Below are 23524 nucleotides of genomic sequence, written 5' to 3' on the forward strand. Positions count from 1 at the left end.
AAACAGTGAGGGCTACTGGCACTTAGTGCTATTAGCACTGGACACAGCCTTCCTCTGGATGGCTTAGGACCAGATGTGCAGCAAGATGACCCCTCAGCTGTTCATTTCTGTGGTTAAACTGAATCTGCACCTGTGATACAAAATCTCAGGAACCACAAGACTCCCAGTTAAGCACATTTGTTGCTCTGTACACAAAGGGACACTGTCAAGAGGCAACCAGTGTTCAAAGCTCAGTCTGGGCAAGGCTGAACAACTTCAGGCCTTCACTCAGCACCTGGCATATCAGTTCAAACAACAAGTGCTCACTTAGAACACAACCACAGGCTAGCCAGCCTGCAGGGTGGGCTGGCAGGTCAGAAATTTAACAAACTTATACTAGAAATACTTTTTACTTTTCTTTGTACACTACTAAGCATCATGAAGTTACCAGGAATTCAACTAAAGAGAGTCCTCGTGCTTCTCAGTAGCTGCTTTGTCATCATGTCAAATTCACAGAAGGAAAGCAGAGACATCACTGAGAATCAGGGAGACTGTGCCCAAGGATGGGATTAATCCTTTTGCAACCAGTTTGGAAATATTCTGCAGCAGTTGTGTGAAAGTTGGAGCACTTTTTCAGCAACTGTTTACGTTCTGGGTGCAAGCACCCACACCACAGCTCCATACAACTACCAGAGCACTCCAGAGATCAGAAATTGTCTAGAAAGAGCATTTTAGCAGCCTTGTGACCAAACCCACAAGTATGAAGCTCACTCCACCATTCCATGGACTGCATTCCAGTTCTCAGCATGTACAACAGTACGTGCATGTCACATTGCAGTCATACCCACAAGATGGTGTTTTTGGAAAACAGTTTATTTGGGAATTACACAATATTTTAAATTCTCCAAAATACATCTTACTAGATCCCTACAAAAGAAATCTAAATAAGTACAATGATACCAAATTAAATTTGTTGCAACAGTTATTAAATATTTACTTCCACTAATATATACATACAAAATGCCACACAATGAGCCTGTTTACCCTTGGAATGTGTGCTGCCTTCCAGCAGTTATGCTCCATCTCCATATCCTCCAGTTCCACAACATGAAGACCCAATATTAACACTTTGTACATCCTTTATTATAGGCAAAAATAAAGAGTTTGTTTTTGTTGGGGCTTTTTTGAGGGGTTAACAGAAATTAACCCTCTGCCATCTCACAGCTGTGGTAGTTTGTCTACTGGGGTATCAAACTTGAAGTCTGCTGGGAAAAGATCTGGAGCTCGAGGATAGATCAGCCTGTACGACTGTCTAATTGTAACATCAGCCACACCAGCAATGTCACCAATTTCTACAACAAAAAGCAGAGAAGTGGTTAGTTTTTACCTTTGCCATTTGTATTCAAGAAACCAGCAAGCATAACTTAGCAAGAGGCACTGGACACTTGCTTCACTTGCAACTCTCCCAAAAGCCTGGTAGAAGTAGTTTTACTGTGGTGACTAATATTTTGGACATGTAAATCTATCTTCTTATGTGCCACAGTTCACCTTAACCTATAAATCATGGAATAACAAATTTCAATTTGGCAAAGGGATAAGAGTATAAAAGTGATTAGAAACATCTACTGCAAACTCTACCAGCAATATTTTAACAAATCATCATCTGGATTTTCACTTTTATGCTTTGATTAAATATAAGCAAAAAAAAAAGGCAAAAAAACCTGAGTCACAGACAAAAACCAATACCTCCAGTTAAACATGAAATACATTTATCTCTAAATGCACCAAGAAATAAGGCAGAGGCACAGAGCACTGTCTAACGAGCTGAGGGAACACTTGTTTGAGATGCACAAAAACTTAAATTTATTCAAGAGCTAGTCAAGTCAGGAATTTAAACCTTAAACTGCATGAGAGCCTTCAGCATTGTCTGAAAACACTGGAGCAGTGTGGAGCCATGGTGTCCATGGCAGGGAGCTGTATTTTAACAACCACTCTTAAGAGATGCAATCCAGTAGCTCCCAACCAGCAAGGATGAAGGTCCTGAATGTCCTGGGCTCCAGATCACTCACAGGCCCAGGAAAGTGCCACCAGGATGGAAGCTCCAGGACATAAGCAGTTACAGAACAAGACACCACAACCTGACAGATAAAAGCTACTCTATCCAAAAGGAACTGTCCATTAAGAAATTGTTATATTTTCAACATTTCTGATCTGGACAACTCAGTGGAGCATCTGGATCCACTTCTCACATCAGGTTCTACCCCCTGCAGCCTTAGCAAACTTCTTTCCCCAGGCACTGCTGCCCTGTAGACCTCATTCCTCTGCACTCCTTACTGCCTTCCACCCTACCAGCAGGGAATCTGCCCCAGCTGATCCAAAACAAACCTTGCCATCCCACACTTTCCATCTTTACCACAGGCTCATGGCAAGTCAAGGATCATGTATTTGTACTAATGCAGGTGACTCCCCAGGTGCAGAAATTTAAAGAGTCAATGTAATCCAAAGCCCAAGTGCTCTCTGCAACTGCCCCCAAGTTTGTGTTTGGAGTATTTTAGAGCAGCAAAATGGACACAAAAATATTAGCATAGGTGAACTTGAATTATTACGCTAATTTGAATGCACTGGTGCATTGCATTAAAGAATCCAACCCCTAACACCAGCAGAAAATGAACTCAGTTTACATTGAGTGTAGCCAATGACTCCATGTTCATTTTGGGGACTGGGAGATTCTGGTTTGGTCCTTGCTGTATGCAGTTAGAATGGGGCTTATCACTGTTTCCACAGACCTCATCCAAGCTTTACAGTAGCACTGAATTTTCTTTCAAGAAGAAAGACATGGCAAACTAAAAACAAACAAGTCAAGTTTTACCTTTTTGTGTCCTTTTCTCTGAAGAAGCCTGTGATGCCATGTAAATAGCTGCAGCTGCTACAGAGATAGGGCTTCTCCCAGGAACCAAATCTAATTCCACAGCTTTACGGGCAATGTGTGTTGCTGCCATTTGTACTTGTTTGGGAAGACCCAGATTAGAACAGAACCGTGACATGAAGTCTCCAGTTGTAATCAAATCAACACTGGTTTCCAGAGCTTTCAAAATCAGTTTAAAACATCGGCCTATTTCTTTCTTTGAAATCCTGGACACCGCACATATTTCTGAAAAAAAAAAAAAAAAAAAAAAAAAAAAAAAAAAGTAGAAATTAAGTCTTAGGGTTCACAGCATTTGCCACCCCCAAAATAATCAAACTTGATTCTCAATATATTAAGACCCACAAAGAAGGCCAATGTCCTGAAGGCCACCATCACTAAATAAGTTCTGATCTGTGAAACTTCTGTCTGTGCACATTTATCACAAGGTCCTAATTAATACAGCTCACTTAATAAGGGATATTTGGTACTCGATGCTAGAGAGTTGCATCTCTGTTAAGGAAAAGCTGCACAAATTTACACAGAACTGCTGGTTTAAATTCAGTTGAATTCAGTTACAACACTCTCCACCACCATCTTCTGATCAAAAAAAATGCCTTTTAATTTTCGCCAACACTCAAAATAACTTGAATGCTAAAACCCCCACGTCCAAGAGCTTACTCCACAAATACAACAAATTCCCACAGACCCTTCTACGCTCCCCTCAAAGGTGAGCTACAGCTGAGAGCAACCAATTTGACAAAGTCCAGGAATAAGAAAACCAACCTCCTCCTCCTTTCCTTCATAGCAAAATTGAATCTGTATCACTGAAAACTTACCTTTAAATGTTCTTGGAACACCCTCTTGCCTACAGGCTATGTAGAGACAAGCAGAAGCAATAGCATCATTACTTCTCCCCTTCAGGCTCTTTTGCTCATACACTTGCTTGAATAAATTATTTGTTCGATCCTTCAACGTAAGAAGATGAAATTTAATTAACTCTAGGCCATTTAATTAGCAGTAATATCAAAAATTCATGTGCTCATTATATTATGCTAACTAAGTCAATGCCAGAACAATTTAAGGAAAGGAGACATGAACTTACAACTATATTTCTAGGGAGGTTGATTCTGTCTGCCATGTTCGTAATTTCTTTAAAAGCATTCATCATCGCACGATCAGAGCTGCTCATAGTTCTGCGATTTTGGTACTTTGAATTCCCAAATTCATCAAAACTTGCTGCACCTGTGCCCTGAAAAGGAAAATTTGCATCATCAATAATACAAGCAACTTCCTGCTCACTTCAAGAGTAAACATCTTCCAGCTTTATACATTTTAATTCAAGACATCAGTTCCAACAGTTGTGCAAATAAACATCACTGAAAGTAAGTCATTCAATCCAGCCTTGTTCCACACAACAGGTTCTACACCTTGCACCAGTCTCAAATTGTGAATTGCTTCCCAGAGACCACAGATTACACAGGGCTTTTTCTTCCTTCATGTAACAAGAGTTACAGACTCAAAAGCAGAAAGACAACATATAGCCAATGTGTGCATCTCAATACTCCTGTCACCAGTGCTGAAGTCCAGGATGATTTTCTGTGCAACTCTTGTGTGTCCTTTGGGCTGCATCTCTGGCAGACATGTGAGTCAGAAAAACAATTTTATGGTCAGCTGGAGACCACTTGTTACAATGATAACCATCAGAGTGAAGACATGGGCAAAGAGAACACACAAACCAATGAGCCAGTCAAACCCAACTTGATACTGTGCCTGTTAGAGGCTGCAAGCCTTAATCAGAAAATGGAAATATCCACGTATTTTGACTTTATAGGAAAATTATAGGCCTCTTAAAAGAAAAGCTTGAGGTCTTTGGAGAATTAAGAGTCTCCAACCCAACCTGGCAACTTCAAAAGAAGCTTCCAAGGTACAATTTTGTTTGTACCTTACAAGTGATAGTGCAAATTGCACACTTTTATTAAATATGCAAATTTGCCCAACCAAGAGGGTCTAAAATATTTAAGGTTTTCAATTTTCCAGGAGTCCAAAACAAGTCTTAACTAAATAATGCCACATCAGATTAGTGATAGCTGATGACAACATGTCCTGTAAGTTCCAAACAATGTCTTTAATTTATATTGTCTACATATGTGTTCGCTGTCACAGTATGCAAGGGGCCCCAAGTGCTTTCAAGCAGAAATCACTTCTTCACAGTTCCATCATTTGTAGAAACCTGGATTTCCTGAATCTGCAAGCATTTATTCCTTGCTGGTACCTTCAAACAACTTACCTGGGATGGGGCATCCAACTTTCACTAGACAGATTTGGTCACCTAAACAAACCACTGCAGACACTGACTGCCCACTGTCATTTTGCCGAAACCAGTGAACATAAAGCAGGTCTTGATCTGTGACTGACTGATAACCTGGCAAAGCTCTTGCACACAGAGTTCTCAAATTGAATACCCAGCAATGGATCAAGATGTCCAGGCTGTACAAAGTGAGGTAAAGACACAGTGAACAAAGGACAGAACATGTCCTGGCATCAACTTTTTCTTCTGAGCTGCCCAGTTTCTCTATGCCCGACTCGTATTCTTTGGGAATTGCCCTTTTATTTTAACACAGGCTCTAACTCTATAATCTCTCTGAGGTGCACTTCTGCATTTAATACATGTTCTCTGACTGACAGTAACACTTGCTCTTGACCATTGACTTACTCTGTTCCCCTTCCCATGCCCAAGGCCTCTTTAACACCCCCCTTGCAGCAGCCCCTGTGGATCCCTCCCTGCTGAGACACCATCTGTGGCGCTCACATGCCTTGATTTACTGTGGCAACCGAGGACTTGGCACAGAACCCTCCTCACAAGTCTCCCTAGCTCCCTCAACAGGTCTCTGCAACAGATTCCAGAACCATTCCTGGTTTTTTCCTACTACTTCAAACATCCTTTAATACAAAATAAGCACCCAGACATGATCCTGGCACCAGCACGGCAGAGGGCTGCTGCAGAGACAATACTATTTCCTTGGCTGGATGAACACCTCCAACTATTCAAAGGTTCCCAGTAAGATGAAAAGGTAAACAAAGAGCAAGAATAAAGCACAACAAACTTCAGGCCACAAAGAGCAATACTAGGCCTTCCATTCAAAAATTATGCCAGAACTTCCCTTGGCCCAAAGTCTACAGGAGTCTCAGGTCAAAAGGCTCCTTGCTGGCCATCATTCCCCTGTCCCCTGCAGTGTTACATTTGGCCTCCTACAGCAGTGCTATGCACAAATGCATACAGCAACTGCATCAGCTTAAACTCTTGTAAATGACAGAAGGGTGAGCACAAACAACAGCAAGCCCCTAGGTCCTTGTCTAGTCAGGCTTCCTATCAGAGGCTACTCTACTAGGAAATAGCTCTGTCCTGGAGCCAGCAATGAATTCCCTTCACCACAGGGATTTTCCCTGGTCCACTGGATAAGGAGAACCAAAAAAAACCCCACCCCACATCTATTACATGGTGTGGAGATAAAATGGTCAAGAATTTACCCTGCTGATCTGAGCACTCTTCCAGAGCCATGCCCAATATACAACTTACAACTATAAAAGGGGTGGAAAACACTCTTCCACTTCAATTGCTTACATAAACCACAGAAATTCTCCCTGCATTTGTTATTTAAATGCACCATTTACTTCCCTTCTGCAGCTTTGAGGGACAATGCTTTGTTGATTTCAGCCCTTGAACCATGTTAGAAGTCCCTTTCCTTTCATGGAAAAGGACAGAAGCCACACAGTTTTAACTGAAATGAAATGGACTTTATGAATCGTGTGGTTTACTGTTATGGCCTTTGAGTCAGCAGTTCTACCTGTTTGGCTTTCAAACAGAAAAGAAACCTCATGGATACAATCCTAGAAACAGCCTTCAAGGTAGCTAAAGTGAAAAAACTCAGTCGAGTAAACAGTGACAATCTCTGAAGGGGCTCAGTGGAGACTATGTTTACAGTGCCAGCGTTCAACAGGTTTGTACCCCAGTATTTCCCACAGGGGCAGAAAGTATAAGAATGACCATTATGATTCACATCACTGATTTGTGATTAACCACAGCACCAAGGCATGCCCCCAGATCCAGCAGTCTTCTTGCCCAGTACAACCAGCTCATATGAGTGGGTCTGATGGATCCTTTCTCCTTTTTCAATCATCAGCCCATGATAGCTTCTCATTGCTTATCAATACAGCACTTCCAGACTCAGGCCATGCAGTTTAACAACAGCCAGCCTCCTTTCAGAGATATTAAAGGACAGGAATTCTATGCTAAGAGATTGCATTAGATCTTTGTTCAACCAATATATATTCTCTTGGAGTTGCAGTTACTACAAAAAAAGGAATCAATTAACTAGCAAAGGTGACAAAAGACATTTTCCACAAGATAGAAAACAAAACTTACAGTTTGCTTTTTGACTGATAGAAAAGAGTTCCTTGCATCTAAGCAAAACTAAAACCTGCTTGTTCAGTTATTTTTCTTTAATTTTATGTTAGAATTTAAGAGGTAACTATAACATTCTGGCAATCAAGTCACAATTAAAGTGACACTTCACCATGCCTCCAATTAATCTGCACTGTAATCAGATCAACTGCAGCACACGGTATCTAATTTCAGAGTTACAGTTCTGTGCCAGTATCCTGAAGACCTGCCTGTGGAATTCAAACCACTTCCACCACTGCCAACTATGCTATTCACCCTCCTCTTCACAGGCAAATTAATCTTTGTTCCAATGCAGGCTGGTGCTGCTACCTCAGACAGATGGGTTCCTTAAGCATTAAAACCAATTAGGAATTAATCCCTTTGCAGGGGCAGAGCAGCCTCTGCTGCTAACACACACAGACCACACCCCCGGCAGGAAGGGGCCCCACAGCAGCACCTCCTGCCCTCCCAGAGGAAGGACAGACAAACCACTTCGTGAAGCAGAACTGACCCTCTTCCTCTACTGTTACAAAGCAATACTGATGTAACTGGTTGAGACTCCATTTCCACCCACGTTCTCAGGAGTTTACAACAGATCTAACACGATGTGCCGTGAGAATTATCAATATCCTGTTCTTTTGGATTTCCCACAAGACAGGTTGTGTTTTAGGGGTTTTTCTGGTGGGGATGTTTTTGGGAGGGTGGCGCAGGCCAGATGTAAAGATTTTATTACTTGCAGTCGTACTTCAAGCAGAAGGCAATAGCCCTGATCCTGTCCCATATGAAAAGTTAAAGTCATCTCTGGCACACAAATATAGGTCCACTCCAGGCCATTCTACAAACTGCTGTTAAATGGGAAAATAATAATCTTACCTTGCTTCATTCTCTGGAATTTACAAAGGTTTTTCTGTACTGTCAGATACTATTTACCCTCTTCAAGACTATGCTAATTTCTCCCTTGTTCAACCACTGTGTATATCTAGGTCAATCCACACCCCAGCCTACCACTAGCAGGGACCTCATATGACTGCTTGAGAAACGTACTACTTCCTTGAGTTAGTTAATCTTGCTGCAAAATTCACGCCATTTCTGCACTGACAGGAGATCTTTTCAGCATCTTCTGATAAAAGCCACTCACTTCCTTCCAAACATTAAAAAAAAAGTAGCCTCTGATACAGAGCTCACATCAATGAACTGACATCCCAAGAGCTCCTGCTTACTAGCAAGACAAACACAGGAACTCTAGTGCAGAAAACATCCTGGTTTGTCAAAGGGACTCTCAATTTCTCATGGAAAATAATGCACCTCTTCTGCAATTCCTCCCTGTACAAATAAAATATCCACAGCTGGACTGACTGCCCCCTCTACATTCCCCAACACAATCCAGGCAGTTCCACTACTTTTTACCCAGTTCTCACTGGTTAAATCATGCCACACTAACACTCCTACATCTTGTCTTCATGGAATGGCATTCTTTGCTATAGCAAGTTTGGCCATGCATATTCTGGGATGTTCTGGTTCACAGCAAAACTTTCATTAGCTGAATGTCCATCTCTGAAAGCCTTTAGTTTTCATGGGCAAACAAACTTTTCACAGAAGTTTCTCTGTATGTCTTTAATACTGTCACTCAGGCTGCTATCCTTCTTTACTCTAAAACAGGGTCTGAACCTCCAAAGGTAAGGGCAAAAGCCACTGATAACCTGGAGACAAAAATCTATCATTAGCTGAAATGTCTTTTGTCTTTTCCAACATGCAAAAATCCTATCACCCAGTTAGCAAACAAATTCAACAAATGTAAAACCACCATGTAAGTAGTTCCAAAACCCAAAAAACAAACCTGAACAGCAACATCCTCTGAATGACAATCTTTCTGATCCTATATAAGTGGCATTAGAATTCCAGTGACTTCTTGAGCACTGCTTCACAGAGCCACTTAACAATGCCAATGTTTTAACAGAGCAGTTGTTTGCCTGAATGTACTCCTAAAGCCACCTAAAATCCTAAAATGCGATAGGCAGCAATGCTTGGAGTTATCCAAAACACAACCATCTAATTGGACAATTCCTCAAGTTTCTTTTTCACTAATGGTGAAAATTAGCTGCCCATCAGTATCCACTTGTTGACTTCCTCACTTTGAAGAATTCTTGGATGAAAAGTATCCTGTACACTGCCCTATACATACATGTTTAGGCACTTCATCCTAACAACTGGAACAAAAACTTTTGAGAAAACACATAAAGCAGCAAAATGTTTTTAAGTAGCAACTGCACCCCTTTTAATGAAACATTCAGGAAATCCACAAAAACTCATTTGATCTTGCACTAAAAAATGAAGAAGAAAGTACAACAATTAAAACTTACCTGGGTCACTAATTTGTGTGACTAGGCCTACTTGCTCTCAGGAGAGACAGCAGGATATGATTGCACCATGCAATTTCAACCCAAGTATAGACTGAATACTTTCCTTTGGGGCACTCACCATGAACGAATTCTACATTCAGTGCTTTAACATTATTTGGAAGAACACATACAAGATGAGATCTCCAACAAGAATCTGATACAGATTTTGCTACCAAAAAAATGGCAGCAGTAGCTATTGAGATCTCAACATTAATTGCAGAATTGTATTTCTCAAATACACTTGCTAAGTCGAAGTATACTTTTAAAATTGCAGTACCAGCTTTCCTATTTACAGCAATGTATCAAAGGATAGCAAGTAACCCCACAGCAGTGCAAACCTTTTGGGTTTTTTGCAAAGGTTGGACCTTTCCTTCAATCCCCAGGAAAGGGCCACATTTTATACACTGTTGAAACATTCAAGTTCAGTTCAGGCAAAAATCTCTTCAAAAACATGTATGGTGTATAGTTTCTCTATGGATGTACAGTCTGGTACTTGACATAAAAACACTCAGTAAAATGTAGTATTTGCAGTGTTACCTTGCCAATCATTGTACTCAAGTCACCATCGCTCAGCAGAGGATTCTGGGTGTCCCCGACTCGAGACGGGTCTTTGGTGGCTTTGTCGTTGCTGAACGTTCTCCACTCCGACCCCACGTCTATGACCCGGTCACCTGAGAACACAGAGCAACACAGAGTCTGCAGTCACACACAGCTTTAAAATACTGCATCAAACACCAAGCCAGGCACCTGAGCCCTGCACTGTGAGGAGGCAGTCTGCTGGCATTCCCAAACACAACATGAACTGGCAGGACAATGAACCAGAATGTTCAGGATCTACAAATTAAAGCAATGGAGAAAAAAAAAATGCAACTAGAGCTGCACAGAATAACTAAAGAAATGCATCCAGAACACAGGAACTGTCAACCTTTATGGATTACAGTTATCCATGAAGGACATCATGGCATTTCCAATACACAAAAAGGAATCAAGATCTCAATTTCCAGCTGAAGTCAGGACTGCCTGTGGATTGGTCTCAATGAGTCAGCTGCTGTAACTTGAGTTCTATCACATTTGCCATGTGTTCATAGTGCACATATGAATTATCCAGCATGCACAATCCCATTAAGCTATTGTAAATTACTTTTCTTGCATCATTTCCAGTTCCTTTGTATGCTCTAGCCCACCATAATGACATTTTGCAGTTCACCTTTTGTTCTTGAAGACAATTCTGACCCTGTCCAATTTCATGATGCTTTACACTATCAAAATATATGTACTCAACTACTACTTCTTAAAACACAATCAACCCTTATAGAATTGGAAGATTTTCAGTACAGATTCAGAATAAACAGGAAAAGCACGACATTTTCTGAATGAAACAACTCTCCTTGCAGTCCTCTCTTAATCTCACATTCACCTAAACCTTTCCTACAGGAACTTACCAGTTTGAGAAATAATTCTCACCAACATTCTGATGCAGGCAAAAGCCCTACAGCAAACACAACAATAGAAACTTAGGGAGGAAAAAAAGAAACACAAAAGCCCCAAACCCAGAGCAGTTCATGGTATTCACAGATCTGATAAAAGCTGCATCTCAAAGGTGTTGCCTCCAGAGCAATACTACAGAATTTTTAAGAACACATATACAGAAGAACACAAAAGGAACACTAAAAAAAGTGTTCTGCAGTAAAGCAGAATACAGCTCTGTGCAGGATGCCAAAAGAAACTTCAGAATGATTGGTGTCCTTCTTAGCTAAACCTGAGGAAAAATTCACTACCTTTATCAATGTTTAAATTCGTTGTGAGAGAAATGTCTGCCAAAAAAAAAAAAAAAAAAAGTAGCATTGACTACATAATTTCCAGTATGGAAGTCTTAGAATGAAATCACAGAGGCTGATTTAATTTGATGAAAACAGGCAGCAAAAAGCTCTTTGCAAACAATGGTAAAACAAGATCCAAAGCTGGAGAAAATGCAGAAGGTGTGGACAGAGTGATGCAACTGCAGAATTCCCTGGGGGAGGCAAGGGGAATCTATTCTGACAGAATAACTCATTTTTTAACATAAAATTATGCAAGGAGAATGCCTGAAATTGAAAGCTGTGAATGAACCAAAAGAAACTGCTACAACAAAAAAGAATAACTTTAGGTGAAAGGTGCTCCCATCAATATCTGTCAGACCTGCTCATAACTATGGCTCCACCTTTACTTACTGCTCTAATAAAAACCAAGAGGGAGAAGAAAAAAACCAACCATGAAAAGCTACAAGGTTACAGATAGAATGGATCTGTGCTGCCTTTTACTCTTTCTGCTACAAAGGTCAACCCCCACACCCTTGGCAAGCTTAAATTTGCAGACAGTGTGCTCCTCTGACTCCTGGACTCTCTGTAAATATTTGATTCAGTAATGCTCCTTCTATGGCCTAGGAGTAACTTTACTTTTAGACAAACCCCCAATACTGTTTACAGCATCTAAAAAAAGCAAAATGTACTTAAAATTCTGGCATGGTATAAATAGAACACTGAGTACAGAGCAGTGATGTAATATTTTTCCACACAACTGGGAATGACCTAAATGACTCACTCAGGGATCTGCCTCTTGTGAGTTATGAACCATTCCTGCTCTAACAAAAAAAGTTCTATATCACTGCCTGCTTTGACAAACACAAGATTGAGACTACTATTTCAGAGTGAGAAAAGATTAAGTAGAACAAATCACTGAATATAAAGCATTTGTGTAATTAAGATGCAGTATGCAAATATCTTTGTTTTGCCAAGAAACCTGCTACTGCGGAAGTTTTTCTGTATACTGCCAGTGTCATTAAAAATATACAGAAGTCCTAGGCAGCACATTCCATCTTTCAAAAGGCTTCTATAAAAGTGTGACACAAGTTAGAAGTATTAATGAAAATGGAATAAATAAGCCCATAGGTTTCCATAGATGGAAAACATATTCAGCTACAAGAATGATTAGTTGGATTATCCCATTCAACAAGAAACAAAAACAAGAAACAAAATGTGGCATTTATTATCTTAAATTCTTCAATACATAAAAACCACTTTGGGATATTAGTACAGATGCAATTAAGCCCCTCCCTAAGTGGTCAAAGCAAAACTTTAAAATACAAAACTTAGTCTTACAAAAAGCAGTGTAAGAAAGCCTTGAAAACTGGTCACAAGTTAGGATTTCAAGTTCTAAACTGAATTTGCGAGGTCATACCCTACTGACTGGCTTTCCTAAACCAGCTGGAATATGGGTCCAACAGTCAAACAGTAAAAAAGCCCCCAATATGTACACTATACAGTTGTCTCTCCTTTCTCACACTATTATATTGGTTTGGGCAACCCTATAAAACTGCAATAAGGATGAGAGTGGCCTCATATTCCTTGGCTACTTCCTTTTGATGCAGTCCTTTTGAACAAGAAGGCTTCATTAGGTACAGTTACATTAGATACTCCTTTACTTGATTTCCTCTAACAGAGCAGTTCATCTCCTCAGCTTCCTCCTCTGAAGTACAGACAAAAACAACAGCTGACAGGACAAAATTCCTGTGAAATGCATCTACAGGCTGATATCCCAAAGCATCTCTCTGAACAGACAAATTCTTCTTCATTGCTCCATTTCTTTTCACAAACTACTCTTCCAGTATTCAGTTTCTCTTTAAAATACAGACAAACACACAGGCTCAGTGCAAACACGCAGTGCCAGTTTCCCTGATTCAGGTTACTCATCATCTGAAAAGCTCATTTAGTAAAATGCAGAAGTGCTGCTCAGAACTGGAAAGCCTCAGGCCAAGATTATTTTTCTTCACAACTGACACATGCAAAGAACATGTGCTACAAAAATGCAAGAGCAAACTCAGGTCAGACTCAAAATTTAAAACAGAATTTTGAGCAGTTTTTAAAACTTAGCTTGAAACATCTACACATCAAAATTTATGTATGTTTACTCCTTCCCTAAAAATGAAGTGATTTCTCAGAAAAATATTTTCAATTAACAAGTCCTGAGTTTTCAGTTACATATTTGCAGAGAAATAAGACCAGCTATTTTAATGTTGCACTCTACTGGCAGTAAATCATAAAACATAAGTATTTTCTTCTCCTTCTGCATTTTGCATTATCTGCTTTAAGAAGACAAAATAGCTGAAAACTGAAGATGTCTAACCAAAACAATAAATATGATGACATTAATGAGCAATGTAATCTTCCATATCCAGTCTGGAAACAGCTCTGAGAAGGCCTGTTCTTAAGTTCTTTTCATAGGAGCTCTAATGTTAGCTGTGCATTGCATAAAGTTCTGCGTATTATTACCTAATATTTTAATTTTAATATAAATACAGTATTAAAAGTTCATTTACTTACTCTGAATCCCAAAATACCTTCTGTTAGTAGAGCATGTTTCATCCTCACAGTTAGTTAAGGAATCTGCTGCCATCTAGTGAGCACATATATTATACTTTTAATTAAAAGCATTTTACAATGCCAAATTTAAATATATGTATACATACATACATATAGGATTACACTTAAGTTTCAGTCAGTTCCTTATTAAGCAGAATAATGAGGTGCTGTGACAAACTACAGTGAAAAAAACAAGGAGCAGACTACAAGCTGGGGAGAATCACAGACATGAAACTGCACAGAGCCAGGCTGAACAGAGTCAGATTAAGGTTCAGCTCTCAGCCTCTCTGAACTCCTAAATAACTTTTGCAACCTTCTGCTGGACTTGCTCCAGCAAGTCTCTCTTCCTGGTACACAGAAGTGCAGAGACACAGTACTCCACATATCTACTCCATTTTCTATTTATTAGCTTACATACAGCCCCATACACTTTCTACTTTTCAGCTTTAGAACTTCTATTAAGACCAGATGTATTAAATGTTACCAAAAGAATAAACTCATGGGGTAGGGAAAAAAGAAATGAAACCTAATGTTACAGTCACCATTTTTTTCCACAAAATTTCCAGCTTTTAGTAAGACATTAGTATTCTTTGTAAAAGTTATCTTGTTTTCAAGGAATTGTCACCACCACAAATCCATCATCACGACCAGCAGCACCAGTCTATTCACAAGACAGTTAAAATAACTAAAGCAAGCTTTCAGATGCTAAACAAAACATAAAACCCCACAAGCAAACAAACAAACAAGCCACAGATGATTTTAACTAGTTGCCAGACATCAGCAGCATCACACCAGTACCAAAAGGCAGCTATGGATTGAAACAGACAGTACAGCACCGCAGGCAAATGACTGCTACAAGAACAAAGGCTTGGCAGCTCCTGCATATCAAAATGGTGACAAATCTAAAAGGACTTACAGGCTTCCTAAGCCATCAGCTTGCATAATAATTTTGGAGGAAGCAAATGAGAGTAGAAAAGTTAAATGATCAGGTGGACAAGTCTGGTCAGCTGAAGTTACACCTCCCCAGGACTTGAGGGCTCAACTACAGACTCTCAATTGATCTACCCTACATCACAAAATTTGAGACTTTTTCCATCACAGGAGTCCCAGCTGTTTGTAGTCTTTATTTCCCTAATCACTTTGTCAGCCTGGTAAGGAAGCAAGTTAAGAACCACTCCCTAAATAGGATGATTCAAACTGTTACTTACTAGAAGAATCTAATACTTCCACTAATGGAAGCATTAGTGGCCCTCAAATACCTTAGGTCACCAGCCAAAAACCCACTAACCAGAAAGCCTCCTCCACCCTCCAGGAAATTTCATGCTAAGAGCAGTGCTTATTACAAAGCCTGAAAAAAGATGCTAACTTTTAACATCTAAAGTCTCTTCCCATTCTTACAAGCACTACTGCCAAACACGTATATGCATCACCCTTTGCCTTTAAAGCTGAAAAGGGCTACAATCAAAACAGATTATTTGAAATGCTGGCTGAGGAAGGCAAGTAGGTTATTTTCTTCATATTATAAATTTCCTGTATAAAGTATCTGTGAATGTTCATGCAAGAGTCAACTATTCAGAATGTCTTCAAGCATCAGTATCCTTTATAATTACCTTTCCTCTGAATGCAAAGAGTCATATTGCAAGGACCAACTTTTATCAGACACTTTTTAGTAGTCTAGATAGCAAACATGTAAAGGTTGCTAATACACATTCATATCTAAAGATTTTTGCCTACCTTTTAAAGCAATACTTTGAATTAAGAACTTGTATTTTACTTTTAAAGATTGATGATACTTGCAGAAAACCTGAACATACATCCAAATATTAAAAGATTTTTCCCTATGGATGTAACTGCCCTCTACTGGATCCAAGTCAGAAGTACTTAAGCACCTTTCCCACTAACTGGATACTACAAACAGCTGAAAAAAAAAAAAAGTTTTTTTGGTTTTTTAAAAAAACAAGCAGCTATACAGAAGCAAGCAATTTTATCCCTAATGACAAGCATCCCAAATAACAAACTGGCCAGCTGAGAGGCAACTGTGAAACCCCTTCCTACTTGTTTATTATAACTGCCAAGAAAAAAACCAAACCTGTAGTATAGTCCAATCTTACCTATTCTTCACAGACCACACCTGAACTTACAATGCACCATTTCGATCTCAAACTTGTCAGAAGTTATCAGCCAAACAAATCCTCAGACAGACTTTTGTAACAGCCTTACTGCTGACCACAGGCCATTGAATATTTTTCCCTAAAATTCTTCAACTGAACACCCATGAGAACATGGCATAAATGTCTGAATATTGGTCATAATCTCATCCGAAGCTTTAACGAGTTAATACATGTCCAAGGATCCTCATCAGCTGCAGACAAGTTTCTGCTTTTTTAGTGAAGAAGGCTGCCCAAAACAGATCCGTGCAAGAGCACTGCTCCTCTCAGCCACACCTGCCTACTGAAGCAGAGCTAACAATTAGAGAAAAATCACTTACTACACACTGAACATAAACTCCTCACTGCTTAACTCCTGCACACTAAGACAACATTGAATGAAGCCATCTATATAGAAGTTTAAGGAACATCTTATAAAGGTATTCCTAACCTGAGATATTCCTAATACCTGAGATACTACACAGCAGTACATGCCACCAGACTTATTCTTATCCTCCTCTGAAATTCACATCACCACCTTGCTACATCAAGAAAATTCAGTGCTTTGTCTTCTACTTTCACTCTGCTTTCTTCAGTCCCTTCTGGCATATCAGCTGATTCCCAGCCTTTTTTACTGCCTACAAGGCAGTGAGCAAAATATTTGCCTGTCAAGAAAGAGGATTTACTAGCCCTCTGTTCTTGAATAACCTGCTTTTCCCCCCACCAACTCTGTCTGGAGAATGAGATATGGTGAACATTTTAAATGAACACAGAACTACGCCCTAATAACTCTGCCCATGAACTCCCCCACCAGCCCATGAACTCTTACTGTAGCACATAGCTTGGAATGACTGGAGAAAGGTAGGGATAATGAAACACAATTCTTGTCACAACAAACAAACCTGGAGAGAGTTGTAAAGTCTCAAATGCATGTCAATCCAGACTAATACCAAAATTTCATGGATAATTGTAATTTAGGTCTCCAAGTGCCTTTCAAGCAAAAAGCAATTAGCAGAAGGAAAAGTTAACAAGTTGGAAGTAATTACCATGAAAAGACAGTACACAAACTAATCAAAAAAAGTTGATAATGAAAAGGCAGAGGAGAGGTTTTGGTAGAACTAAACAGTATTTTAAAACAATAATACACTTAACATTCAGTCCTAATGACATTACAAGATTAAATTATTTTAATACTGCACAGCAAAACACCAGTTTATTTAGAACATGTGGAAAATACTGTGCAAAAAACTCCAGCATACTAGATTTAACTTAAATTTAAATCTTATTGAGACAAAGAATAAAGCCTGTAAGTAGAAAACAAATCTGATTTTAAACTCTCTCTCAAAAATCCCTTTTGAAAGTAGTACTTGCAACATACAGCTCTGCCTAAAATATGGAATTCACTCGATAGAGATCAGCTCCTCCTTGTCCCAGCCTCCTGCTCCCCCCAAAATTTTCTATTGCTTTACCCTTTCAACTGCAGACCATATAAATGCAAGATCATTTATAATAATACTCATTTAACCTCTTATTACCTGAAAATTGATTACAAACCTGAAAACCATCTATGCATCAGCAGTTTTACATATAATATTGTTACACTCTTTCCACAAATAAACCATTTCAGTATTTTACCATAGCAAGCAAGAAAAACATCAAATGCAAATACTCTTAGTTAAGTCAAAGACTATCAGCTCTGTCTACAGCTAAACTGCACACACTGAGAAAAAAAAAAATCAGTGAAGTCACACCAGTATGTAATTTATAGCAGTAAAGTAAGAGCACAAATTCAGCATTTACCATTTACACCAGCAGTGCTCTGCAGACACTAAAAATCAGTATTTTTAAATAAACCTGTAGCACTTCTTTGGCTACACAGCATATTGATATTTGCACATGGTGGGGGAAGGTGTTAACTGTTCTAAATGATCCCCTCCACTGAAAGGTCTCAGTAACTTTTAGTCCATCCCAAAATACATTTTCAGTGGGCTCTGCTCACATGTGATCATGACACACAAAAGCCCTGAAACAAAACTTTTCTGTGGAAAAACAGGAAATGAAATCGTTACTGTCTTAAGGGGAACGTGTCTCATGGAATCTGCAACAAATACAGAAAAGTTGCATTTGGAACACAGGAAAACTAAATTTTGTCTTCACTCCTGTAAAGTATCCCTACTTCACAAGCATCTCCACCAAACAAGCATCAAGGACTGCATCACCTTTACACCTTCTCTAAATTTCTTATCAGACCAGGTGAGAAAGTATTTAGTGCTCACACTTCTCTGTGCTTAAGTGCTCTTCAATTACTTATTATCATCCTATCTATCTGGTTTTCCAAATTACCTGCTGGATGCCTCAGCTAAGGAACTGGACACAGAGGTAAGCTAAATAGCTGAAGGAATGCAACACACAGAGAACTATCAGCACAATGCTGTTAAAGCCTTTTGGTGACAAATCCACAGAAATGCTTACCTAAAAAACATTCTTCAGCCTACCAGTAAACAGCAGTAAACAATTACAAACACATTAAAAACTCAATTCAGAAACAGTTTCTATTAATATCCTAATGATCCTGCTCATTGAAAATGCTAACACTTTGACCCAAAGAGTTTGCCAATGCTATTAATTCAGAAAAATCAGAGCATAAACTCTACAGGCAAGAATTCCTTGTGACTAGGTAATAGAAGGTACATGAAGTGCAACTTCCGGCAAGTTTCAAGCTCCAAAAAATTACATTTATGAAAAAAAGCTTTTCCTCTTCTCCCAACACCAGAACTATCTTAAAACTTGTTAACTGAGCGAGATGGGCTTTTCTAAACCTCTGCTCAATCTCTATGACAGCCACGCAAAGAGTTAAACATGCACCAAACTATTTTTAAGCAGTAACTTAGAAGCCGAGTATCATATTTCAGTAGGAAATACTGCTGTTAGATATTCGAATTTTTAAGCAGAAAATTTACTCTGATTCATTGAACTTTATCAGAATTTATGCAATTTAAACCAGCCGTTCTTTTAAACAAAGTAGTTATAACCATTTCTTTTAGAGGTTTTAAGTCGTTTTATGATTTTAAAGGAAACTGGTACTCAAGTTTAAATATTTTAACACTTACTTTAATAATTTATGTAGAAGTTAGCTTTTGCATAAAAAGGCATATTTTAGTTGCTTGGCTAAATTAGTACTACCTTCATCACAAATTCCTTAACTTTCAGCTTTTTATGAAAATTTTTTAATTCAACAAGGCAAAACAAAACCACCAGAGTCTAGGAAAGAGGGATATAAACAATTTGAAATATTTAGCAGCACTGAATGAATCACCCAAACATGCATCCTCAAGGAGGAATTTTTTTCCCACATAACAGCCTAAAAAAAATTAACAGAAATCAATGAAGTTTAAAGGATTATCATAATACAAGCACGGCAAGTTTGCCATGATAAAAGGAATAAAGACAGTAAGGTGCATGTAAGATGCTCATCCTAGAAAAGATACATAAAAATGTATGTGCAGCAGATTCTGTGACAACTTCCTCTTTCTCTTTTAAACAAAAGACAATGCCAGGCCTTTCGTTTTAAATATTCCATTCTACTTAGAAATACAGTTTAGTCTGTAAAACTGGTTGTACACAAACTAAAAGAGCTCCACATAATTCCAAGGGGAATATTTAGGATAGTCTTAAAAGCCTTAGGAGAAGTGATTAACAAACACACATGATGCTGGCATATCCATTTAACGATAAATATATATCAAATATCTATATAAACATATAAGATAAATATATATCCATATAAAGATAAATCTTTCAGGGCAGAATACAACCTCTACCTCCTGCGAAACTGAGGTGATTGGGGTTTGGTTTTGTGTTGTGTTACGTTTTTTTCCTGTAAGCAAGTTATTTCACAGAGAGCTTTTATAACATCTCTTATAGTTTCCTGAATGAGAGAGAGTCACGATTAAAGACAGAATATTGGACTGGACAGCACAATACTGTAAATTTGTATTACACTACATTTTAAATTTTCAGTCTTTAAAGAATTTGATTTTTTTTCATAGTGTAAGACATCACCAGAAGACAAACTATTCAAAACAGTAAGCTTTAGCAAACAGACAATCACAAAAAAAATCCCATCAAATCTACCACCCACACTTGGGCCTCAAGAGAGCGCAAACCTACACACATCGTTTAGGTGACATGGTAACTTATAAAAAAATATGAAAAACTACTTACCTACTACTAGTCCACACTCAGAGCAAATCATATCACCAGCCCTGTAATCCTCCACTAAAATGGAATCTGGATGATTTGGGCAAGTCACCCTCGGAAGTACATCCAAACTAAGAAACAAATAAGGAGGAGTCATTACTATTAAACAAGCAGCTGCATTATCAAAAGCAAAAGAGCTCCTTGCTGATATGAACATTTCAATAACACAGCATTTAATGATTTAAATCATAGAATATTAACTTGATTACCTAAGCTGCACTTTTTATTTAAATGCTGTAACATTACCTTGGACAACCAAGGCTTCAGGCCACCTTAAATTCCAGTTCTCTTGTAATATGTCTTGTACCAAAATCACTTCAAATCAAAACATCAAAAATCTGCATAACAGACTTGATTAAATGCCGTGTAACTCACAAACTACTGCTAAATGAAGTTTCCCAAAAAGTTAGTGGCAATTTCTTCATCCCAAATGAGCATTTTCACTCCTACTCAGAGCAGTATTATTTACCAGGTCCTTAACTCAGGAAGTAATGCACATACAACGTGTATGTTTAGAACATTCCCAATTCAAATACTGGTTTATTTTAAAGTACTTGAAGAATAAATTCAATTTTAAATTAGGCAATTATTAGTGAGATATTAACAAAAAAAATAATCAGTTCATAAGGCAATTACACGACAAGAAGTTCTGATTACAGGATCTCTCACACCCACGGATCTTCAAGAATTACAACTTCCCATAAAGTATTAGCATTATTTAATACAACAGTTTGTAGTTACTTACTAAAGTAACAACCAGTTGTTTCTAACCAAACGTTTTAAAAGTAAATATTTCATACTAACAACTGTTCAGAAATTCTACTAAAACCAATTAATTCAACATCGGAGTAAAAAATATTTACAGTTGGGGTCCATGTGTTCCACAAAGCTATTTTGCTCAAGCTGAAAAGCACAAGAATACAGAAGTTGATCCCAAAAAAAATATCATAACTACTAACCTCCATCTGATTAAGCCAGAAAACAATTTGTGATCCTTTTAATTGTAAAAAATTTCCAAATAGAATCACTCTGAGTTACCCCATTTTCCACTATTGTTTCTGCCATTAGTTCAGCCTAACCTATACTTCCCATCTTAATTTTCATTTTTTTAGCTATTTCTGAGGAGTCTAGAATACAAACAACCCAAACATTTTAATCCACTAACTGTTCACAAAAATGCCAGCAACTTGAAACCAAAACTCAAAATCAACATAACTATTAATATTAAAACCTTCAGAAAGTAACACAAGACTTTCAGATGTAAATTATATTCAAAACACTACATTAAAGCTCTTTAAACTACTTTCCTTCTGTTCCCAGACAGAAGTTTCATATGACAACGCTGTTGACAAAGCATTCACAAGCATCTGACATTTGGCATTACACAAAAGGCAGTGACACACCAAGCAAAAGGAAAAAAAAAAAATCCAGACACCTCAAAGAACACCAACAGTGTTTTGTTTCACACTTTACCTTCATAAAACATTGCAAAAATTTGTCTTCCCATCCCAATTTAACTCGGTTTATTTACACATGTATACTGTACTCCTTGCAATGGGTTCAATTTACCAAGGCACCTACACCGAAGGAAAATGCACGGCACCTGTGCCAAGGCCCATCTCAGTAAACAACCCCCGAGCTGCAGCCAGACCACACGGAAGCGCTTCCTGGATCCCAGGACAGGTTTGGCAGGAGTTACAGAGCCACTCCAGTCTGCTCCGTGGGCCCTTCTGACTCGAAAGAAGAACTCAGTACGTCTCCAGGAAAAAGGAATTCAGAGCGTAAACCCGTCTGGTCACTGAGTGGGGCGGCACGGATTTAGGGTGGGAGCCCAGGAGCAGTTTGCAGGCCCCGATAAGGTGGAGCCAGGCCAGGGAGGCGCAGCTCGGCTCCAGGCGGTGCGGACGGAGGGACACGAGGGTCGCGGCAGGCGCTGCCCGGCCAGGGGACAGGCGGGCCCGGCCCGGTGCCACCCCCGGCCCTCGGGGCACGGAACGGCACAGCCGCGCTCGGGGGACGAGCCGGGCCGGTCGGGTCGCTGTTCGCACCGAGCTGTCGCTGACGAGGAGCCCAGCACTCGGGTCGTGAATCCCCCAAAAACCTCGGCGTCTCCCCGTAGCGCTGCCCAGCGACAGCGGCACCAAGACGCAAAGGCGGCGAGCCCGGCCCCGCAGAGGCCGTTCAGCCGGGGGCCGCCCGGCCCGGCCCGCACCGACAGGCCCGGGAGCCCTGGGGCCCGGCCACCCGCGGGCCCAGAGCGGCCCCGACAGGACACCGGAGAGGGGCCGGTGAGCCGGGCACCGCCAGAGCCGGGCTAAAACGGCGGCACTGCGGCCGGGCAGGGGCGGCGATGGCCGCCGGTCAGTCCCCAGGCGGCAGCGGGGGCGACGCGGCCATTTTCTGTGTGTGCCCGGACAGGAGCGATGCCGGAGCCGCCCCCGCTCCTCCCCCGGCCCCCCGCGCCCCGGCCGCCCCGTACCGGCTGGTGGACGCCATCTCAGCGGAGCTGCAGCGCTGCTGGGACGGCGCGGCCGCGGCCCCTGCTGTTAAACCGCGAGAGCGGCGGGCGGGGCCGCGCAGCGCTCCTACGGGTGCCGCGAGGGGGCGGGGCTCGGCGGGGCCGCCCCTCGCTGCTGCCGGCGCAGGGCGGGGCTGCAGGGCCGCGGACACGGCCCGGAGCCTTCCCCTGGGCCCGCAGCCTTCCCTTTGGCCCGGGCAGCGGCCACAGAGCCCTGTACAGAACCGACTGTGCCGGCCCCGCGCTGTGACTCCGCTGCAGCTGCTCTTGGGCACAGTACGGCAGTTTCGTGAATTCCTATAGGAGACAACCCTGAGCAAAGCTGCCACAAGTTTGTACAGAAGTACGTGGGCACAACACGTTCTCGGCTCTGAAACTAAGCAGAGACCAGTTCCCGGAAAAAAAGTATAGTTCCTCCTTCCTGCCACGGCTCGCTACAGCTGTTGTGGTTTAGCCCTGGGCCGGCGGAATGAGGAGA

General features: G+C 40.4%; 1 protein-coding gene across 1 annotated transcript; it reads right to left on the reverse strand.

Annotated features, from left to right (window-relative positions):
- Positions 1-841: 841 nt before the first annotated feature.
- On the reverse strand, positions 842-23090 carry GTF2B (general transcription factor IIB). The gene is made up of 7 exons (XM_083867460.1): positions 23008-23090; positions 20493-20599; positions 10262-10395; positions 3987-4133; positions 3721-3850; positions 2849-3130; positions 842-1331 (listed from the first exon to the last, which is right to left on the reverse strand). Exons 1-7 carry the CDS (start codon positions 23022-23024, stop codon positions 1198-1200), a joined length of 951 nt encoding a protein of 316 aa, XP_083723586.1. The 5' UTR covers positions 23025-23090; the 3' UTR covers positions 842-1197.
- Between the last annotated feature and the right edge of the window lie 434 nt (positions 23091-23524).

Source organism: Zosterops lateralis (genome assembly GCF_965231275.1).
Source record: "Zosterops lateralis genome assembly, chromosome: 9".
NCBI classification, from domain to species: Eukaryota; Metazoa; Chordata; class Aves; order Passeriformes; family Zosteropidae; genus Zosterops; species Zosterops lateralis.

Excerpts from the sequence above, each read along its gene's own strand:
- GTF2B (XM_083867460.1), bottom strand. Across the intron at positions 3,851-3,986 it reads ACCTCCCTAGAAATATAGTT|GATCGAACAAATAATTTATT; the intron begins GTAAGTTCATGT and ends CTTACGTTGAAG. Across the intron at positions 3,131-3,720 it reads TGTTCCAAGAACATTTAAAG|AAATATGTGCGGTGTCCAGG; the intron begins GTAAGTTTTCAG and ends TTTTTTTTTCAG.